Below are 15662 nucleotides of genomic sequence, written 5' to 3'. Positions count from 1 at the left end.
ACACTGATGCTTGCTGGTAGCATTTCAGACCTGTAAGTAAGTTTTACTCACCTTTTGGTAGGTGCAATACGCCTTACAGGTTTTAAAAGAAAAAAAATTCTTAAAATTCTTGTTCTGTGCTGTCAGAACTTCCTTAGTCCATAGATTCTACAAGGACTGTCCCCTGTACTTTATTTAACTGCGAACCTTACCTTTCTCATGCCATGTCGCACTAGAAGAAGAACATTCTTTAATTTGAACCTCACTCAGGGAAGTGGTTTAGCAGTCAGCCAAACCCAAGTTCAAATCCTGCCTTTACAATGATTATTCTTGGGAAAATATGTAATCTTTCAAAGACTCAATTTTTAAAAATCTATTTTTTAAAAAAAGGGATACAATTCCTCTGGCACAGGGGTTTCCCAGGTAAGTGCTCGAGATGCGGCCGGCTCGTAGGAGCCTTTCCCAACGGTAGCTCTGATGTTCAGAATTTATTATAATTCCAATAAGGGCTATTTGGTAATTAGGCATTTTTATATATGGAAAAGTGGGTTTTGGAGGTAGAATAATAGTCTAGACAAAGAGCAGAATAAGAAGTGTGAATTTGCCAGAATGCAGGTTTTTCTAAAACATTAGAAATGATCATGGCCAAAAAATCACAATGGAAATGCCAATGACAGCACATTCTTATATATTCACGAAACAGGCTATCTAATAAATTCTATTTCTGTTACCCTGATTTGAGTAACCATATATATATAAACAGTTAAATCTGACTTATTTAAGAATATTTCATAATTGAGAGTTTTCACTGAATCAGCCACATCCCCTGCACACAATTACTTTGAAAGGATAAATTTTACTTCACAAAGGAGACCAACTGGAACAACATGTTACATATCTGAAAAGCACTTTCACATACCTTATCCCACTTAATTCACAGAGCTGGCATCTACCAAAGGGGAAATAATTCTCAGAAACTCCAAGACCAGACTAGTGTTTCAGTTTAAAAAGAAAAAGTTCAAGAGATGCCCCTCCACGCCCCCTCCCCTGACTCCAGTCTCCACATCTACGTCCAGGGCTGGCTGAGGTGTTAGAGCTCATCCTTTTTGCACTTTCTTGCCTCTGTGGAGAAGGAGATACTAGGGGATAGAAGGAAAGAAGTGAACATGGGGCAGCTCACAAAATGGGAGCGGAGGAGTTCGGTGTTGGGGAAGGTTGGGTAGGCACACAGCACAGAGTGCCTGCTCGGTTTATAATACAAAAAGACAAACTAACGTGTTTCAAAACACAGTCAGATCCTGAGGCCTGCCTCAGCTACTGTTGCCCCATTTTTTGGCCACGCATCACAAAGCTTAACCAAAGATTACAGAGTAGATCTCATCCAGCAAGAGTGGAAGGTGGCCCTCCTTTGATTTGAAATAAAATTGTTAACATTTCTTCTAGAAAGAAGGAGCTTCATCCCTTGCCACATGAATGGGGAGTTGTAGCTTCTAAATTCTAAAGAAGAGCAGTGAAACAATTGTTGGGTGATGGTAGTTACTGTGTATGTAGGTGTGTGTGTGGGGGGGCGGTGGTGGTGGTGTGGACTCACTACATCCCCATATTCCGCAACAATTCAATTTGAAGGATGGAATCCTAACATTCAAGGTTAGGGTAAGGGCTGGTTTTAGAAGAGCCAAAATTCCTAGGACTTAGGGAACTTGGTGAATCTCCACCCCTGGAAAGAGCAGGTGGGCAGGGAAGTCAGCTGTAGGGCTGCTGTGAAGCAGAGGGGAGGAGTTTAGAAGGACCAGCTAAGGAATGAACGCAGGGCTCTGTGCTGGCCAAGGCAAGCCTCTGGCAGTGCTAACTAGGCTTCTTTTCTGAGAGCTCCTTTCCTGGCTGAAGAGACCCAGGGATGGTAATGGGGCTCTTCAGACACAAGAATCTGGAGGAATTTACTGGCAAAATTGAAAAGATTACAGTTTTCAAACAAAAGAAGTGTCAACAGTTCAGTTCTGAGATCTCCCCACGACACTGGGTTCTAGGTTTGTGTCCATGTACCTCCCGCTTCCAAAAGACAAAGGTTTCTAAGCCAGATTGGCAAGGTGGAGTAAGCAATCGAAATATAGTTCTTGAATCGTGTGGGAGCTTCTGAAACCCCAGACCACAATCTGAATCTGACTTTTCACAAAATTCCAGATGGTTTGACGAACTGGCCCAAGCTTCCCCAAGGCCCCCAGAGAGGCACTATGACAGAGCCTATGCTACAGACCCCCAGCTACACATCGGCATGTTAGCAACTTGGATTCTCCTTCACCATCCTTCAGAGGGGCTGATTTTACTTTAGCGTCCTTGATTTGCCGGTGAAGAATAACCCTGAAGGGTCTGGGAGCAGCATTTTTTCTCCTGTGATGCTAAGCTGAACCCATTTTGTCCAAAAGATGGAAAGGGGCAGGGGCTGCACATCACCTTGGTATGTGATCTGTTTTGTACCCATGAAAGAAAACTGACCTCAAACTCCCTAAGGATAATGCAAAAATGAGCCTTCTGCTGACCTCCTGTACAAAGAAAGAAGCAGCCTGGCCCTGTGGAGGGCCTCTAACTTCCAAAGACCTGGGAAAAGCACAGCAGGAAAGGCTGAGGACACCCCCTTCCAGACTGCCCTTTTGCGGGGCGCTAAGCAACCCCGTCAAGTGGGTCCTCAGGAGGCAATCCCAGCCACGCAGCTACTTCTGTCTGTCCTTCAGAAGGACCGCAGTACTCACGGGCGGTTCGGATGGTGTCACTGGGCTGACTACGGGGGCTGAGACCGTGGGGGTTCACGGCCCTCACGGCAAACTGGTAGCTGGTGTCCGGATCGAGGCCCTTGATGACCATGGAATCCATCTGGAGCTGCTCTTGGATTAAGGTCCAACTCTTGTCAAAATCTGGCCTTTGTTGATTAAAAAACAAAACAGAATGAGAAGCAGTAGTTCAGTTACAGCAGAGGGAAGGAAAGCTTGCTGGCTATGTAAGCTAACAGCGTTTGAATTCTGCAAGCAAGACTTATCAAAATGAGTGAACATTTCCCATCTAAAAGTGATCTGGATTTGAAATGCCAGGTCATGATTTTTAAGCCCTTGCCAATAAAAGAAAGTAGATCCTTTTTAGGGCCAGTTTTAAGCACTGTTTAAAGATCACCCGCTTTTCCTTGCATGGCCTTGACTGTGGTAAAAAGATCCCCACGTAGGAATTCGGTTTGAGGGACTCTGCCTTCCAGATGTTTCGTAAACAAGCCTTCCCCTGATAGTTCCCATTCCCAGGGGTCAGGAGAGCACAGATTCCATCTATGCACAATCTGTTCACAAAATAAACAAATATAAATGTTCTAGGGTGACTAATTGCGTGAACTGCCATGGGAAAACCCCACAAGATTCTGTAGCACGGCCATTCTTACTCTTCACAAAACTACAAGTGTGCCAACTTGCCGAATGTTCACATGGACTCGGACTTGTGCCTAGTGGTGGGAGACAGTTTAAAAGCAGAGAAGGAGCTAATGGGATCAGTCACTGAGGCCATTCCCATCACCCGAGACTGAGAGCTGTTCCTCAGTGTCTCTGCCTCAGCTGAGCCACAATGCAAGCACCTGGGTTCCGGGCACTGTGGCCCAGAGACCAGCTCATCAGGCCAATGCTTGTACCCTGAGGTCTTCTATGGCAGCCCCGGGCCTCCCATTTCTCAGGTTTCAGGGGGAGCCACAGCCTCTCAGGTATACCCCAACGACGGAGGTTTCTGCCCAGGGACACCCTCATTGCACCCTTGCAGATCACAGCCCCTCGGCACTGCCCTCTGGGGTAGCTGTCAAGGGCCAATTTCTGGATTTCTCCACACTGCAAGCAACAGAGCTGGGGGAGTTGCCAGCTGGAGGAGTTCTCTACCTTCCACCTTCCTTCCTCCACCCTCCAGCTTTCTGCCCCAGCCCTTTGCCAGACCTACCCTTGCTGCAGGTGCGACAGGATCTGCCATCCCCTTCAGATCTTTATTCTCCTCTGCAACCTGGCGGCCAAAGTGGCTTCCTCCCCTACGGGGCCCCTTCCCAGCAGATGCTTCCCCCCACGGTGGATTCACAGCTGCCTGTGGTGAACTGCGGCTCCCTGCCACCAGCGCCACCTCCTGCCTGACCCCCCCCTTTCTCTGTTACCTGTGGGCCCTGCTCTGCGGCCCCCCAGCCTGGATGTGCGGCCCCCGCCTGCTCCTGCTATGCGGGCGCTGCCTTCACCTGCCAGGCCCTTCGGCCCTAGCTTGGGGCGAGCAGAGCTGCACCCAGTAGAACTAAAGCCATTCCAGGATTATCGAAAACTGAACAGCAACCGTGGGGGACCTGGGTCATCACGTACTCCTCCAGCTGGAAGGTCTTTCTCTGGCCTCAATTCCCATCTCAAGGTCCCACCTTCCACCTACAGTGGAGTCTTCCGCAGCCAGCGCATCGACCTCTACCAGCAGGCCTCCCCACCGGATGCCCTGCGCTGGACGCCGAAGCCCTGGGAGCGGACGGGACCACCTTCTTGAGAAGGGCCGTCCCGAAGGGCACAGGAGCCTGGATTGCCCCCACCCCGCTGAGGGAGCGCCCTTTGTCCCCACCTCCTGGGGCTTGTATAGAGATTATAAATATATAAGGGGGAAAGGGGTGGGTGGGGAAGGGTTGTGGGGCTGGGGCCTTGCTTCCCCTCCTCCCCCCTCCCCTGGCCCCTATCCCTGGGGCCGTTTGTTAAAAAAGAATAATAAAAGGATTAAAAAAAAAAAAAAAGTCCAGCTTCCATCTGGGGGACAGCATACAGGGGGTAAGAGAACAAACTCTGGATCTGGGCTGAGCTGTTCAAATCCTGCCTCTATCGCTCACTAGCTGCTATTTCACCTCTTTAAGTCTTAGTTTCTCATCCGTAAAATGGGGTGATAAAAGTACCTACTTAAGAGGGCTGTCATAAAGGAGAAATCAGTTCTGTATCCCAGCACAGTGCCTGGCAATGTAACTGAGCAGGACCCTATGGGGCCCTCCCAGAACAGGAGCCCCCTCTTCCCAATGTCCTCAGCCTGCCTTTTGCCTGTAGAAAAACTTTAGTCAAAGAATAAATTTAATCAGAAAAATGAGAAAGTGCAGAAAGGAAAAAATAACGTCAAACAAGACAAAATAATAATAGTTTAGCCATTCAACAAAGTCAAGGACCTTTAGTGCCTCCTCAAGGGCTATAGATAATATTCTGAGCCACATCTTTTGAGCTGTTTTGCAGAAACTGAAACACCCACCAGGTGGAAGAAGTTAACTGTCTGCTGCTCAGAGACACATGGTTCTGGTTGGAACCAGAAGGTTGATGATATTGACTCACGATTATCTCACCACCAACCAATCAGAGGAGTGTCCATGAGCTGATCACACATCCACAATCCCCTTCCCTTATGCCTTTAAAAACCTCTCCCTGAAAGCCTTCGGGGAGTTCGGATCTTTTAAGCACTAGCTACCTGGACTCCATGCTTGGTGCCCCGCAATGAACGCTGCACTTTCCTCCACCACAACCCGGTGTCAGGAGGTCGGCTTTCCTGCGCTCCGGCAAGCAGACCCAAGTTTGGTTCGGTACCAGCATCACACTGTACACGCTCAGCATGGATTAGCCATTATGTGAGGGATGTACCCACCTCACAGAGCTGGCAGCCAACCCCTGGCCACCTGCTCACTCTACACCCATGAGCTGCAATGCAGCAGCACTAGCGCACGTGGCTAGTCAGTACTTGAAATGCGGCTTGTCTGAGTTGGGATGTGCTGTGAGTGTAAAGTGTACGATGGATTTTTTTTAAGTGTAAAATATTAATATTTATATTGATTACATGTTGAAATGATGATATGTTGGATTCAGTGAGTTAAAAATACTTCTTATTGAAATTAATTTCACTTGTTTCTTACTACCCTTTAAATACCCCTATCAAAAAACTTAAAATTTCATAGAGGCTTGCATTTACTATTGGCCAGTGCTGTTCTATATGGACTTCCTAGTTGGAGGGAGAAAGGAGAGCTTTCCAGGTAATAAGAACTACAAAATGAAGTTTAGGAATGTTTGTGCGTGGCTGGGGGACAATGGCCTCCAGTTAGGCAAATGGCCTAACTGGAGTGGAGAGGTTTTGTTAATAACTAATAATAGCTATCATTTATCATGTTCTTCAATGCGTATCAAGCATTGTTCTAATAGTTTAACTCATTTACTTCTCACAATTACTCTATACAGTAGATACTAATATTAAACACCCCCCCCCATTTCTTTGAAGAGGAAATTAAGGCACAGAATGGGTAAGTAACTTGCCTGAGGTCACACAGCTGATAAATGGTGAGACCAACTTGGGTTGATGGGGGAAGATCAGATTAAGAAGATCCTTGATGCTGAATGAAAAATTGGGGTGATAGGGATTAGGAGATTCTCCATCTTTCAGTTTGCTCCCCAACCAACCTCTCCGCTCTTCTATTGTTAAACCCCTCTGCTCACAGATATTTAGAGGAAGGCAGGAAGCAAAAAATATTGATGTTTGCCCTTTACGAACAACTTAATAGGCAAGGAGGTAAAGACTCATTTTGTTAAAAGGAGATGCCTGGATGGTACACAGATTTCTCTAATATGTGCTCTTCTAGTTTTTCATTAGCAAGAATTGTTGAAAGCTAGATGGAGTCCTTAAGCCCAGCAAAAGATGCTTCCTTGGGCTCACCGTGCTGATGAGGAGTTTATGGGGCCCATATCTCACAAGAATTCATGTGTTTGGAGAAGCAGAGGTCACAAGCATGTCCACTGTAGGATGTAGGGCTCCTTTCTCTTTCTCGGTATCCTTTCCCTAAAGATGGATTTCTCATGTAAACTAACTTTGTCATCAAAGAGAAAACCTCGTGAGTGGAAGGAAACACATTTACAAACTGAAATTAGAACAAAATCACTTCACAGAGGAAAGCCACAGGGATGCCTAACAGTAAAGTCAGGAAAGATATGATCTGTAGATAAAACTCTCCTGTTATCCTTTGCTAAGTTTCTCTTGTGGCATTTATAGAGGAAAGGACCTGTCACTGCTCTCAGAATGTGCCACTGTCTACCCAGGGCTACCTGCAAATATCTGCAACAATTTTCATGTAAAAAATTACAGCTTCCCATCCCCCACAAAAAAAGAGATTATTTTCTATTTGCTCATTTAATGCAAGAAAGAAAGCTTTCAGCGAATAAGAGATTGACATCATTAACATTTAATTACATTATATACAGTGAGAGAGGAAAGCTCATGTAGATTGAATACCAGTCCAAAACCTTTAACATTTTGCCCCTGATTTTGTCATGGGTTTTGCATTTAAATGTTTTTAGAGTCTCTTGAGGTACAAAAGTGCAAAGGCAAGGTTGAGAGAGAGATAATCAGGCAAAAGCATTGTCTTAGTTCAGCCTCAAACAATAACTTTATCTTTTTTCACTAAAGAAAATCATCCTAACTACAAAGTTGCCAGTCAAATCACCATAGCAACACTAGCCTCCCAATTTCCCCAACCAGGAAAAGCCTAGAGGGGAAGAAGCAGCCTAAGAAAGTGCAGCCGTCCCAGGTAAAGACGGGCAGCCACCGGTAGGGCAGGCTCTTAAAAACTTTTCCAAGTAGTGGGATAGGGTTGGGTTGTGCATCCTATATCTCAGAAGGTCAGTAGGACACCTTTGGAAGGTGGTTGGGTGGGGGAGTTCAGGTGGGACAGATACAATTCGGTCAGCAGTGACTGTTCAAAACCCAGTTAGCTGATTCAAGTAATCAAAACACCCACTGGTTCATTTTGGTGGGAGGAAGCATTACCACTGGCAGTATTAGCATCCAGCCTGGTTATCAGGAGTCTTAGAGATTGTTTGGTCCAAGTGTCTGAGGGCTCTCAGAAATTACGTGCAAGATTCTATGTGTGAACTTCATTTTCCTAAGAAAAGCGTCCTCAGCTTCTTATCAGATTCTCAAAGATAATCATGATCCCAAAACTTTTAGAGTCACTGTCTAGTCCATTCTCTCATTCTACCCACGTGGACACTGAAGGAAAATAATTTATCCAAAGTCATAATACCACAGGGTGGTATATTTTTCTGTTTTCTTCCCTTTCTTGTGGCATTTTGATCACCTCAACTATGGCCAAGTTCACCCTTAGTGGACAATCATTTTTCTTGGTACCATCAAACCCAGTAGGTGACTGCCTTGGGCTATTCAGTTGGCAAGTGATTAATGATTTCAACCATGAATCCATCACAGAAGTTATATTCTGGGAGGCTCTAAGGAACTATAAACACAATTCCATTCTCAGGGAATTTATAATCTAATTGGCAGATAATATATCTAAGGACCATTAGGAAGCCAGTGCAAAGTTGCATATTTCAAGAGCCATATCTGAACAGGTCAATGTGAACTGGCATCCTGGGGAACGTATATGAGACCAGGAAGAATTTAAGCTAGATTTCAAATATATTTGAGTTGTGATAACTGAAGAGGAATAGGGCATCTCTGGGTGGAGAAGAGATGAGTGCAGCATTAGCTCTATGTATGAATGTGGATAAATTAAGCACCAACTACATGTAAAATATAGTGTGGAATATCCAAAGAGCATAAATAATATGGGTTCCTAACATGAATGATCAATTAACCTATATAAAAGATGGGTATAATATATAAAAACATTAGCCATAAGTAAGTAGGTAAATGAATATACAGTACCTCTGCATATCACACAGTCAAAGCTTTCCTTGTCAGCCTCTACCAGTTTGTTAGATTAACCAATGATCCTCATTAGTTCCTACTAATTCAGCTGTTGGCTTATCAAGAGTCCATTGTGTTTATTTCTAAATTTATTTATGACTTTCATGTTTGTTATTGTAATTATGTTATTTAATGCCATATTATATAAACTAGTGAATATGAGTAAAAAATATAAGTGATAGCTATGTTTAATGGTTTTGAAAGACTTGGTAAAGCTGAACCACTAAAACATAATTGCCTTTGAACTAAGTGAAAGCAAGCCAACTGTAAAAGAGTGAAAAGAAGATTATAAAATTCTAGAATGAGTTTGTAGTCAGATAACTTTGCAAGTGACTTTAGATTTTTAACTTGAAAAAACTGTAAGTAGAAATTGTAGGTGATACCTTCGAGGTGTGGTTAAAATGTCCATATTACCCAAAGCAATCTACATATTCAATGCAATCCCTATTAAAATTCCAATGGCATTTTTCACAGAAATAGAAAAAATACTAGCAAACCAAATTCAACAGCACATTAAAATGATCTTACGTGATCAGGTGGAATTTATCCCTGGGATGCAACATAGTCAAATCGATAAATCTGATACACCACATTAACAAAATAAAAGAAAAAAACCAGAGGACCGTCTCAATAAATGCAGAAAAAGCATTTGACAGAATTCCACATCCCTTCACGATAAAAACTCTCAACAAATTAGGTATAGAAGGAATTTACCTCAACATAATAAAGGCCATATATGACGAGCCCACAGCTAGCACTCAACAGTGAAAAGCTGAAAAATTTTCTTCTAATATCAGGAACAAGGGTAAACAAATGTGCCCACTCTGACCACTTCTAAGAAACCTACTACTAGAAGTCCTGGCCAGGGCAATTACACAAGAAAAGGAAATAAACACCATCCAAATTGGAAAGGAGGAACTTAAATTGTCTGTGTTTGCAGATGACATGGTATCACATATAGAAAACCTTAAACACGCCACCCCAAAACTGTTAGAACTAATGAACAAATTCAATAAAGTTGCAAGATACAAAAAAAATACAAAAGTCAGTTCCATTTATATACACTAACAAACTATCTGAAAAAGAAGAACTTTAGGAAATGCAAATAGTTGCTTGGGACGTGACCTCACAAGACATTCATGACAGAATAAAAAGTCAAAATGACCTCCGTGTGCAGAAACACAAGGGCAAAGCCAACTCAAATGATAAATGTAAAATCTTATATTAGGTTTTTTAAAAAGCTGATGGCATAGAAATAAAGCAGAGAAAACCTGGTGTGGCAAAGATCTATGGGGAAGGCAGGGGGCATTGATCACAAACTCAATATGAATCCTCTGGACTACCTGCTGTGGAAAAGGCCTAGTGTCCATATCCTAGGAAAAAGTGGTTTTCTAGGTTGATCACTTGGCAGAAGTGCTCTAGACCCATCTCCACTTGAGGCAGAGTTCAAAGGGCTGGTATGGATTGGCTTGGGGTAGAGAGGATATAGTGAACATATGCCAGTGTCGTTAGATAGGAGATAGACAGTCAAATGAAGATGGGGACGATGCCTTCTGTGTTTTCCATATCGGACTAGGAGGCCCAATGGCTCCTTACAGGGAAGCCAATGGCAGTGCGTTATAAAGAAGACCCTTTGATGGTAATTAGGAATGGTTGACAACAAAGCCAACTGCACGAAAGGGCTGAGCTCTGCATCAGCAGCTGTCTTGAAGCAGAGGTTGGGTAGCCATCCATCAGAAATGTAACCAGCTACTTCCTGAACACAGTAAGAAGGTTGGACTTCACTCAACTCACAGTAGGAAATACATTTTTGTATAGCAACCCAATATACCTATTCATATATGTATACTATACGTATATGGCTCACATGTGAGTACAAAACTGAAAGAAAAGTTTCAAGAAAAAATACTTATCCATACTACGTTATTCCCTTTGCTATTTCCTCTTCTTTTCCTTTCTTTTCTTCTTTTTTTAAAAATTCTGATAAGAACCCACTAAATTGATTTCACCACCCACTGAAGTGTTGTGACCCATAATTTGAAAAACACTGGACAAGAGGTTTTCCTTCTAGAATACCTTAGAGGGTGCTTCCAACTCTAGAACTCCAAGAATAAAGAAAACAGATTTTTTCAGCCATGAAGACAAATGTATGACTTACAGACAAATGTTCATAAAGTGGAAATGCAGCCTGTGAAACTCCAAGTATGCTCTAGATACATCACTCTCTAGAGCACTGTGTTTCAACATTTGTGAATGAGCCACGATAAGACATACGTCGAACACTGTGACCCGGTACACACCACAAATACGCACACATAGCTGAAACACGAGTTTCACGAAATAATTCTTATTTTTATTACGTGTGATGCCTTCTGATACTTTCTTTTCTGTTTCATTTTACTTTTGAACACCTGTTGGTCAGGACCCCCTCAGCAGATTTCTTTACCTTCTAATGAGCCCACGGGCTGAGAACCCCTTCTCTAGAAAGTTCAAGCTGAGGTGGGGAGTGATATTCAAGCACGTTACAGACATGAACTAGGAAACTGGGCTAGGAATGGTTAAATCCGGCTAAGAAAATACTTCTGAGAGAGGAACTCGTTGGAGCAGAAAACAGCCCTCTTGGGGATCCACAGAACATCCCAATGGCCTTGACAGTGGAGGCCACTCTATAGGCCTGAGATGGAGGGGACCAAAAGCCTAATTACAGTACAACCAGAGATATGTGCGTCCTCCCTCCCTCGGTATGGGACCTAGCATTCCATGGTTTAATGTTTTCTGGAGGACCTTGGATTATTTGGAGGCTCCTTCCTTCAATATTTTCCTTCATGTTATTCCTTCTAAGCATCATTTCAGACACAGAATTGAAAAGATTCTTCTCTGGGTCCTCCTACCGCTTAAATCTGATTCTACCATTACACTGAATATACCACCTTCTAATGGAATTGTATATTTCTGTCTTCCCTACTAGGCTGTGAGCGCATTAACATGCTGATTGTCTTATTCATTTCCATGCTCCTTGGAATGTCTGCATGATCTTTCAAAATGCAAATACTATCAATTCCTTTTCTGCTTAACCCTTCCCATAGCTCCCTATTCCTGTCAGGACAAAAGGAGATCCTTTATAAAGGCTTTCCTGCTCCAAACCTTGCTTACCTACCCAACCTTATCTCTCACTACACAGAGCTCCAGGCTTCTAAGCAAGTCCAAGAACACCTCCTTTTTGCCTCCAAGCCACTGCTTGAGCAGCTTCTTGTGGCCTGAGCCTTTTCACACTGCTTCCTCCCTCCCCTTGTGCCTGGTTATTGCTGATATGTCCTCCTTAGTTCCTGTAAGAAGCCTTCCCAGATTCCTTCAAAACTGGGTTAGATGTCAAGGCTGTGTTCCTCTAGGCCCCTGGCCCCCACCCCTGCCCGCAACACTCACAGCTCTGGACTCTGCTCACCTGCATTCCCCACTGGACTGTCCAAGCAGAGGCAATAGCTGATTCACCCCGAAATCTCTTGCACATGCTTTGCACATGGAAGATACTCAATACATACATGTTTGGGTGAATGCATGCACATAGTAAGTATCCAGTAAAGGGTGAATTGAGCTGAATTCAAATATCTTCAAACTTAGACGTTAGCAATAACACAATGCCCTAAACCAGCAGGTAGCAAACTTCAGCTGCCTGCCAGTTTTTGTAAATAAAGTTTTATTGAGACACAACCACAACTGTTTGTTTAGGTATTGTCTAGGCTGCTTTCCTGCTACAAGGGCAGAGCTCAATAGTTGAGAAAAAGACCACATAGCTGGCAAAGCATAAAATATTTACTACCTGACCCTGCAGAAAAATTTGCCAACCCCTGGTCTAAGACAACAGTCTTGGACTTCCCTGGTGGCACAGTGGTTAAGAATCCACCTGCCAATGCAGGGGACAAGGGTTCGAGCCCTGGTCCGGGAAGATCCCACATGCTGCAGAGCAAATAAGCCCGTGCGCCACAACTACTGAGCCCGCGTGCCACAACTACTGAAGCCCACACGCCTAGAGCCAGTGCTCCGCAACAAGAGAAGCCACCACAATGAGAAGCCTGCGCACCGCAATGAAGAGTAGGCCCTGCTTGCCACAACTAGAGAAAGCGTGCGCGCAGCAATGAAGATCCAATGCAGACAAAAAAAAAAAAAAAAAAACTGTTTAAGACAACAGTCTTTAACCTTGTTTGTGCTACTTTGACAGTCTGCGGAAATCTGTGAATCCCTTCTTGGAATAATATTTTTAAATGCATAAAATGCATAGGATCACAAAGGAAACCAGTTATACTAGAAACAATTATGAAAACAATAAAAAATTATGATATATTAATATACATACTTCTTCATTAACACATTAAATAACAATACTTAGCAATGGATTTAATAATTTCATAGTAGTGATAACCATAACTGGTATTTTGAGATATGTGCAACAATTGTAATGGGATAAGAACATATCTGTGATTCTAATAGTGACAAAGTCACAGGAATTGCTAATGCCACTGCAGTTCGTTGATTACATTCATATTTGAAGAAAACATTACATTTCAGTCGGTAAAACTAAGAGCGTAATTTTTGTCCAACGAAGTTCAGGGACCCCTCGCCTTCCATCCATGAGCCCCTTGGGGATCCACAGACTGCAGGGTAAGCACCCTGCTTTAAGATCCCATAGTTATCCAGGGTAAATACGCCAGGAGTGAAAGAAAACCTCATGCTCAGAAAGGCCTCCGAGTTTCTCTCAATTTTACAGACTTGGTGTTATGCAGGATTTGCTCTATACTAAAATGAATTGCAGAGGCAGTCCAAAAGCACTAAGTAATCACAGTTAAGAAAAAAAAAAAAAGAAAGATGTATTATTTGACCTGCAGCTTCCAGCCGTATTTCTTTATTAATGAATTGGTTCCACCCAACCAAATGACAAGCAGATGGATAGAATGGGGTAATGATAAGCTCAGCTAGCAATTTGTCCCTGATGGGGCAACTGGAGAGCACACTTTCATTTACAGTTTACAAATGGCTCCCAACACGGGTACACAAGAATTCAATTTGTGTCAACTCCCATCAGTCTGACCAGGGATATTACATCAGGAAAGCTCACGGTAGGAGGGACTGAAGCTTTAAGGGATCAATTTGCAGAACTGTAGGTCAAACTTCTGCAAAAACATTCAGAATCGCCCTTCCATTTGAGCCTGAATGGAGGAACTGGATGGCTACCAGAATTTCTGGGACTACATACCACTCTGGAAAGTGGTTCTGAGGTTTTCAATTTGGAAACTAAAGGTAAGAAAAAGGAATTTTTCACAAAACACCACTTGTTAATATGCAATGTCAGCTGACACCCAAACAAGCCCACTCTTGCTTATTTCTAATTCTATTGTTGGCCGTAAGGAAGGCTTATACTTAATTGGCACAACTTCCTAAACAATTTCTTGAAAAGAAAGGGAGATTTTTGTTGCTGTTTTTTCCCATTCTCCTCAAAATTGATTAATTGTATAAGAACGATTCTTTAACTGTATCAAGCTCTATAATTTTGGGCGGCAGGAAAACCAACACAGGGCTACATCACTGTTAAATATTGCAGCCATTTGCCCATTTATTGCTATAAGTTCTAGTAAAACGCTATGAAAAAAGTTGGCAATTCACTTGCAGGTATGAAGGGCTCCGAAACACAAGTTATCATTCAATACGAAATAAAACCACAAGGGTAGCTTTCAAGTTAGTCTTACACATTGGGTATTATCTGAAGCGTTACCACATACCACTATCCCTTTTATGATGAGAAAACAAAAGCAATAAGTAACTTTGGGTCGGGGGGAAGGAAAGGGGACGTGCTTGCAGATCCAGGTTGGATTCTGTCTGCCTTTTATTTCTGCAGTTTGTAAGGAATGATATTGGTTACTGCTGTGGCCTTGGAAATTAGCGGTAAAGGATTCATTCTATCTCCTGTGACTAGTAGGGCAATACGTTTCCATTACCATGGGGCTCAGGGTAAGGAAAAGAACTGACACTTAAAAATATTCTTCCATAAGCCACTCTTCTAAGTACTGTACAGACATCTATTTCTCTTCACAACCCTCCCGAGGTATCCACGATTATCATCCCTACTTTCCAGCCAAGGGAAGTAAGGCTCAGAGAGGTCAAGGATCTTGCGCAAGGGGGCAGCTAGCTGTCACTCTCTGGATGCAATCACATGACTGCCTGTATCCAAATGTTCTCCAGCACCTACTTGACACGTGCTATGTTTACTTCATGTAGGTGCCATATTCCACAGAAGGGAGCTAGTCAAGACGTTGCCCTCATGTCCCGGCACGGAGGACAGACTTCGAACAAGTAATGAACTACAAGTGTGCTGAGTGTTGCTAGTAAGTGTCGCAGGTGTACCTAACCTAGTCTGAGGTGGTGGGCAGGGTTCAGGGCAGGCTTCCTGGAGGAAGTGGTACTTAAGCAGGGGAACTGAAGGATGACCAAGAGTTAACTAGGTAAAGAAGTAGAAGATATATCCTGGCAGAGTATAGCAAGCATAAAGACCTTTAGCCAAGAAAGAACATGGCTATAAAGGAAAGCAGGAAAGACCTATCATAAAAGCCTTAATAAGAACAGTTTGCATTGATTGAGCATTTACTGTATAACAGGTGCTATTCTGTGCATTTCGTGTGCATCAACTCGCTTTATCTCACAACAACTCGATGAGGTAAGTAAATCGTTATCCCCATTCTTCTGTCTGAGGCACAGAGAAGTTAAATAATGCAACTAAAACCTTATGGTTTAAAAGTGGTGGAGGCAAGGGTTGGGCCAGGAAGACAGGTCCAGAGCCCTGTGTAGTAAACCACCTATACTTCCTCACCTTTGTCACGAGGACAGAAAATCAGAGCCACCAGATTTTAGAGGTCAAGCAGTCCAGCCTTATTTCATATGTA

The 15662-nt window shown here is 43.3% G+C and overlaps 1 protein-coding gene across 1 annotated transcript in view; it reads right to left on the bottom strand.

The window, feature by feature from the left end:
* EGFLAM (EGF like, fibronectin type III and laminin G domains) overlaps positions 1 to 15662 on the bottom strand; it is a 173406-nt gene that overhangs the window by 85724 nt on the left and 72020 nt on the right. The window contains exon 7 of the mRNA XM_079915676.1: positions 2727 to 2893. Coding sequence (XP_079771802.1) covers positions 2727 to 2893 — 167 coding nt within the window. The remainder of the gene's footprint in view (positions 1 to 2726; positions 2894 to 15662) is intronic.

This window comes from Stenella coeruleoalba, assembly GCF_951394435.1.
Source record: "Stenella coeruleoalba genome assembly, chromosome: 3".
NCBI lineage: Eukaryota > Metazoa > Chordata > Mammalia > Artiodactyla > Delphinidae > Stenella > Stenella coeruleoalba.
Note: the sequence above shows the minus strand (reverse complement) of the source record. Positions and strands in the feature narration are given on the sequence as shown.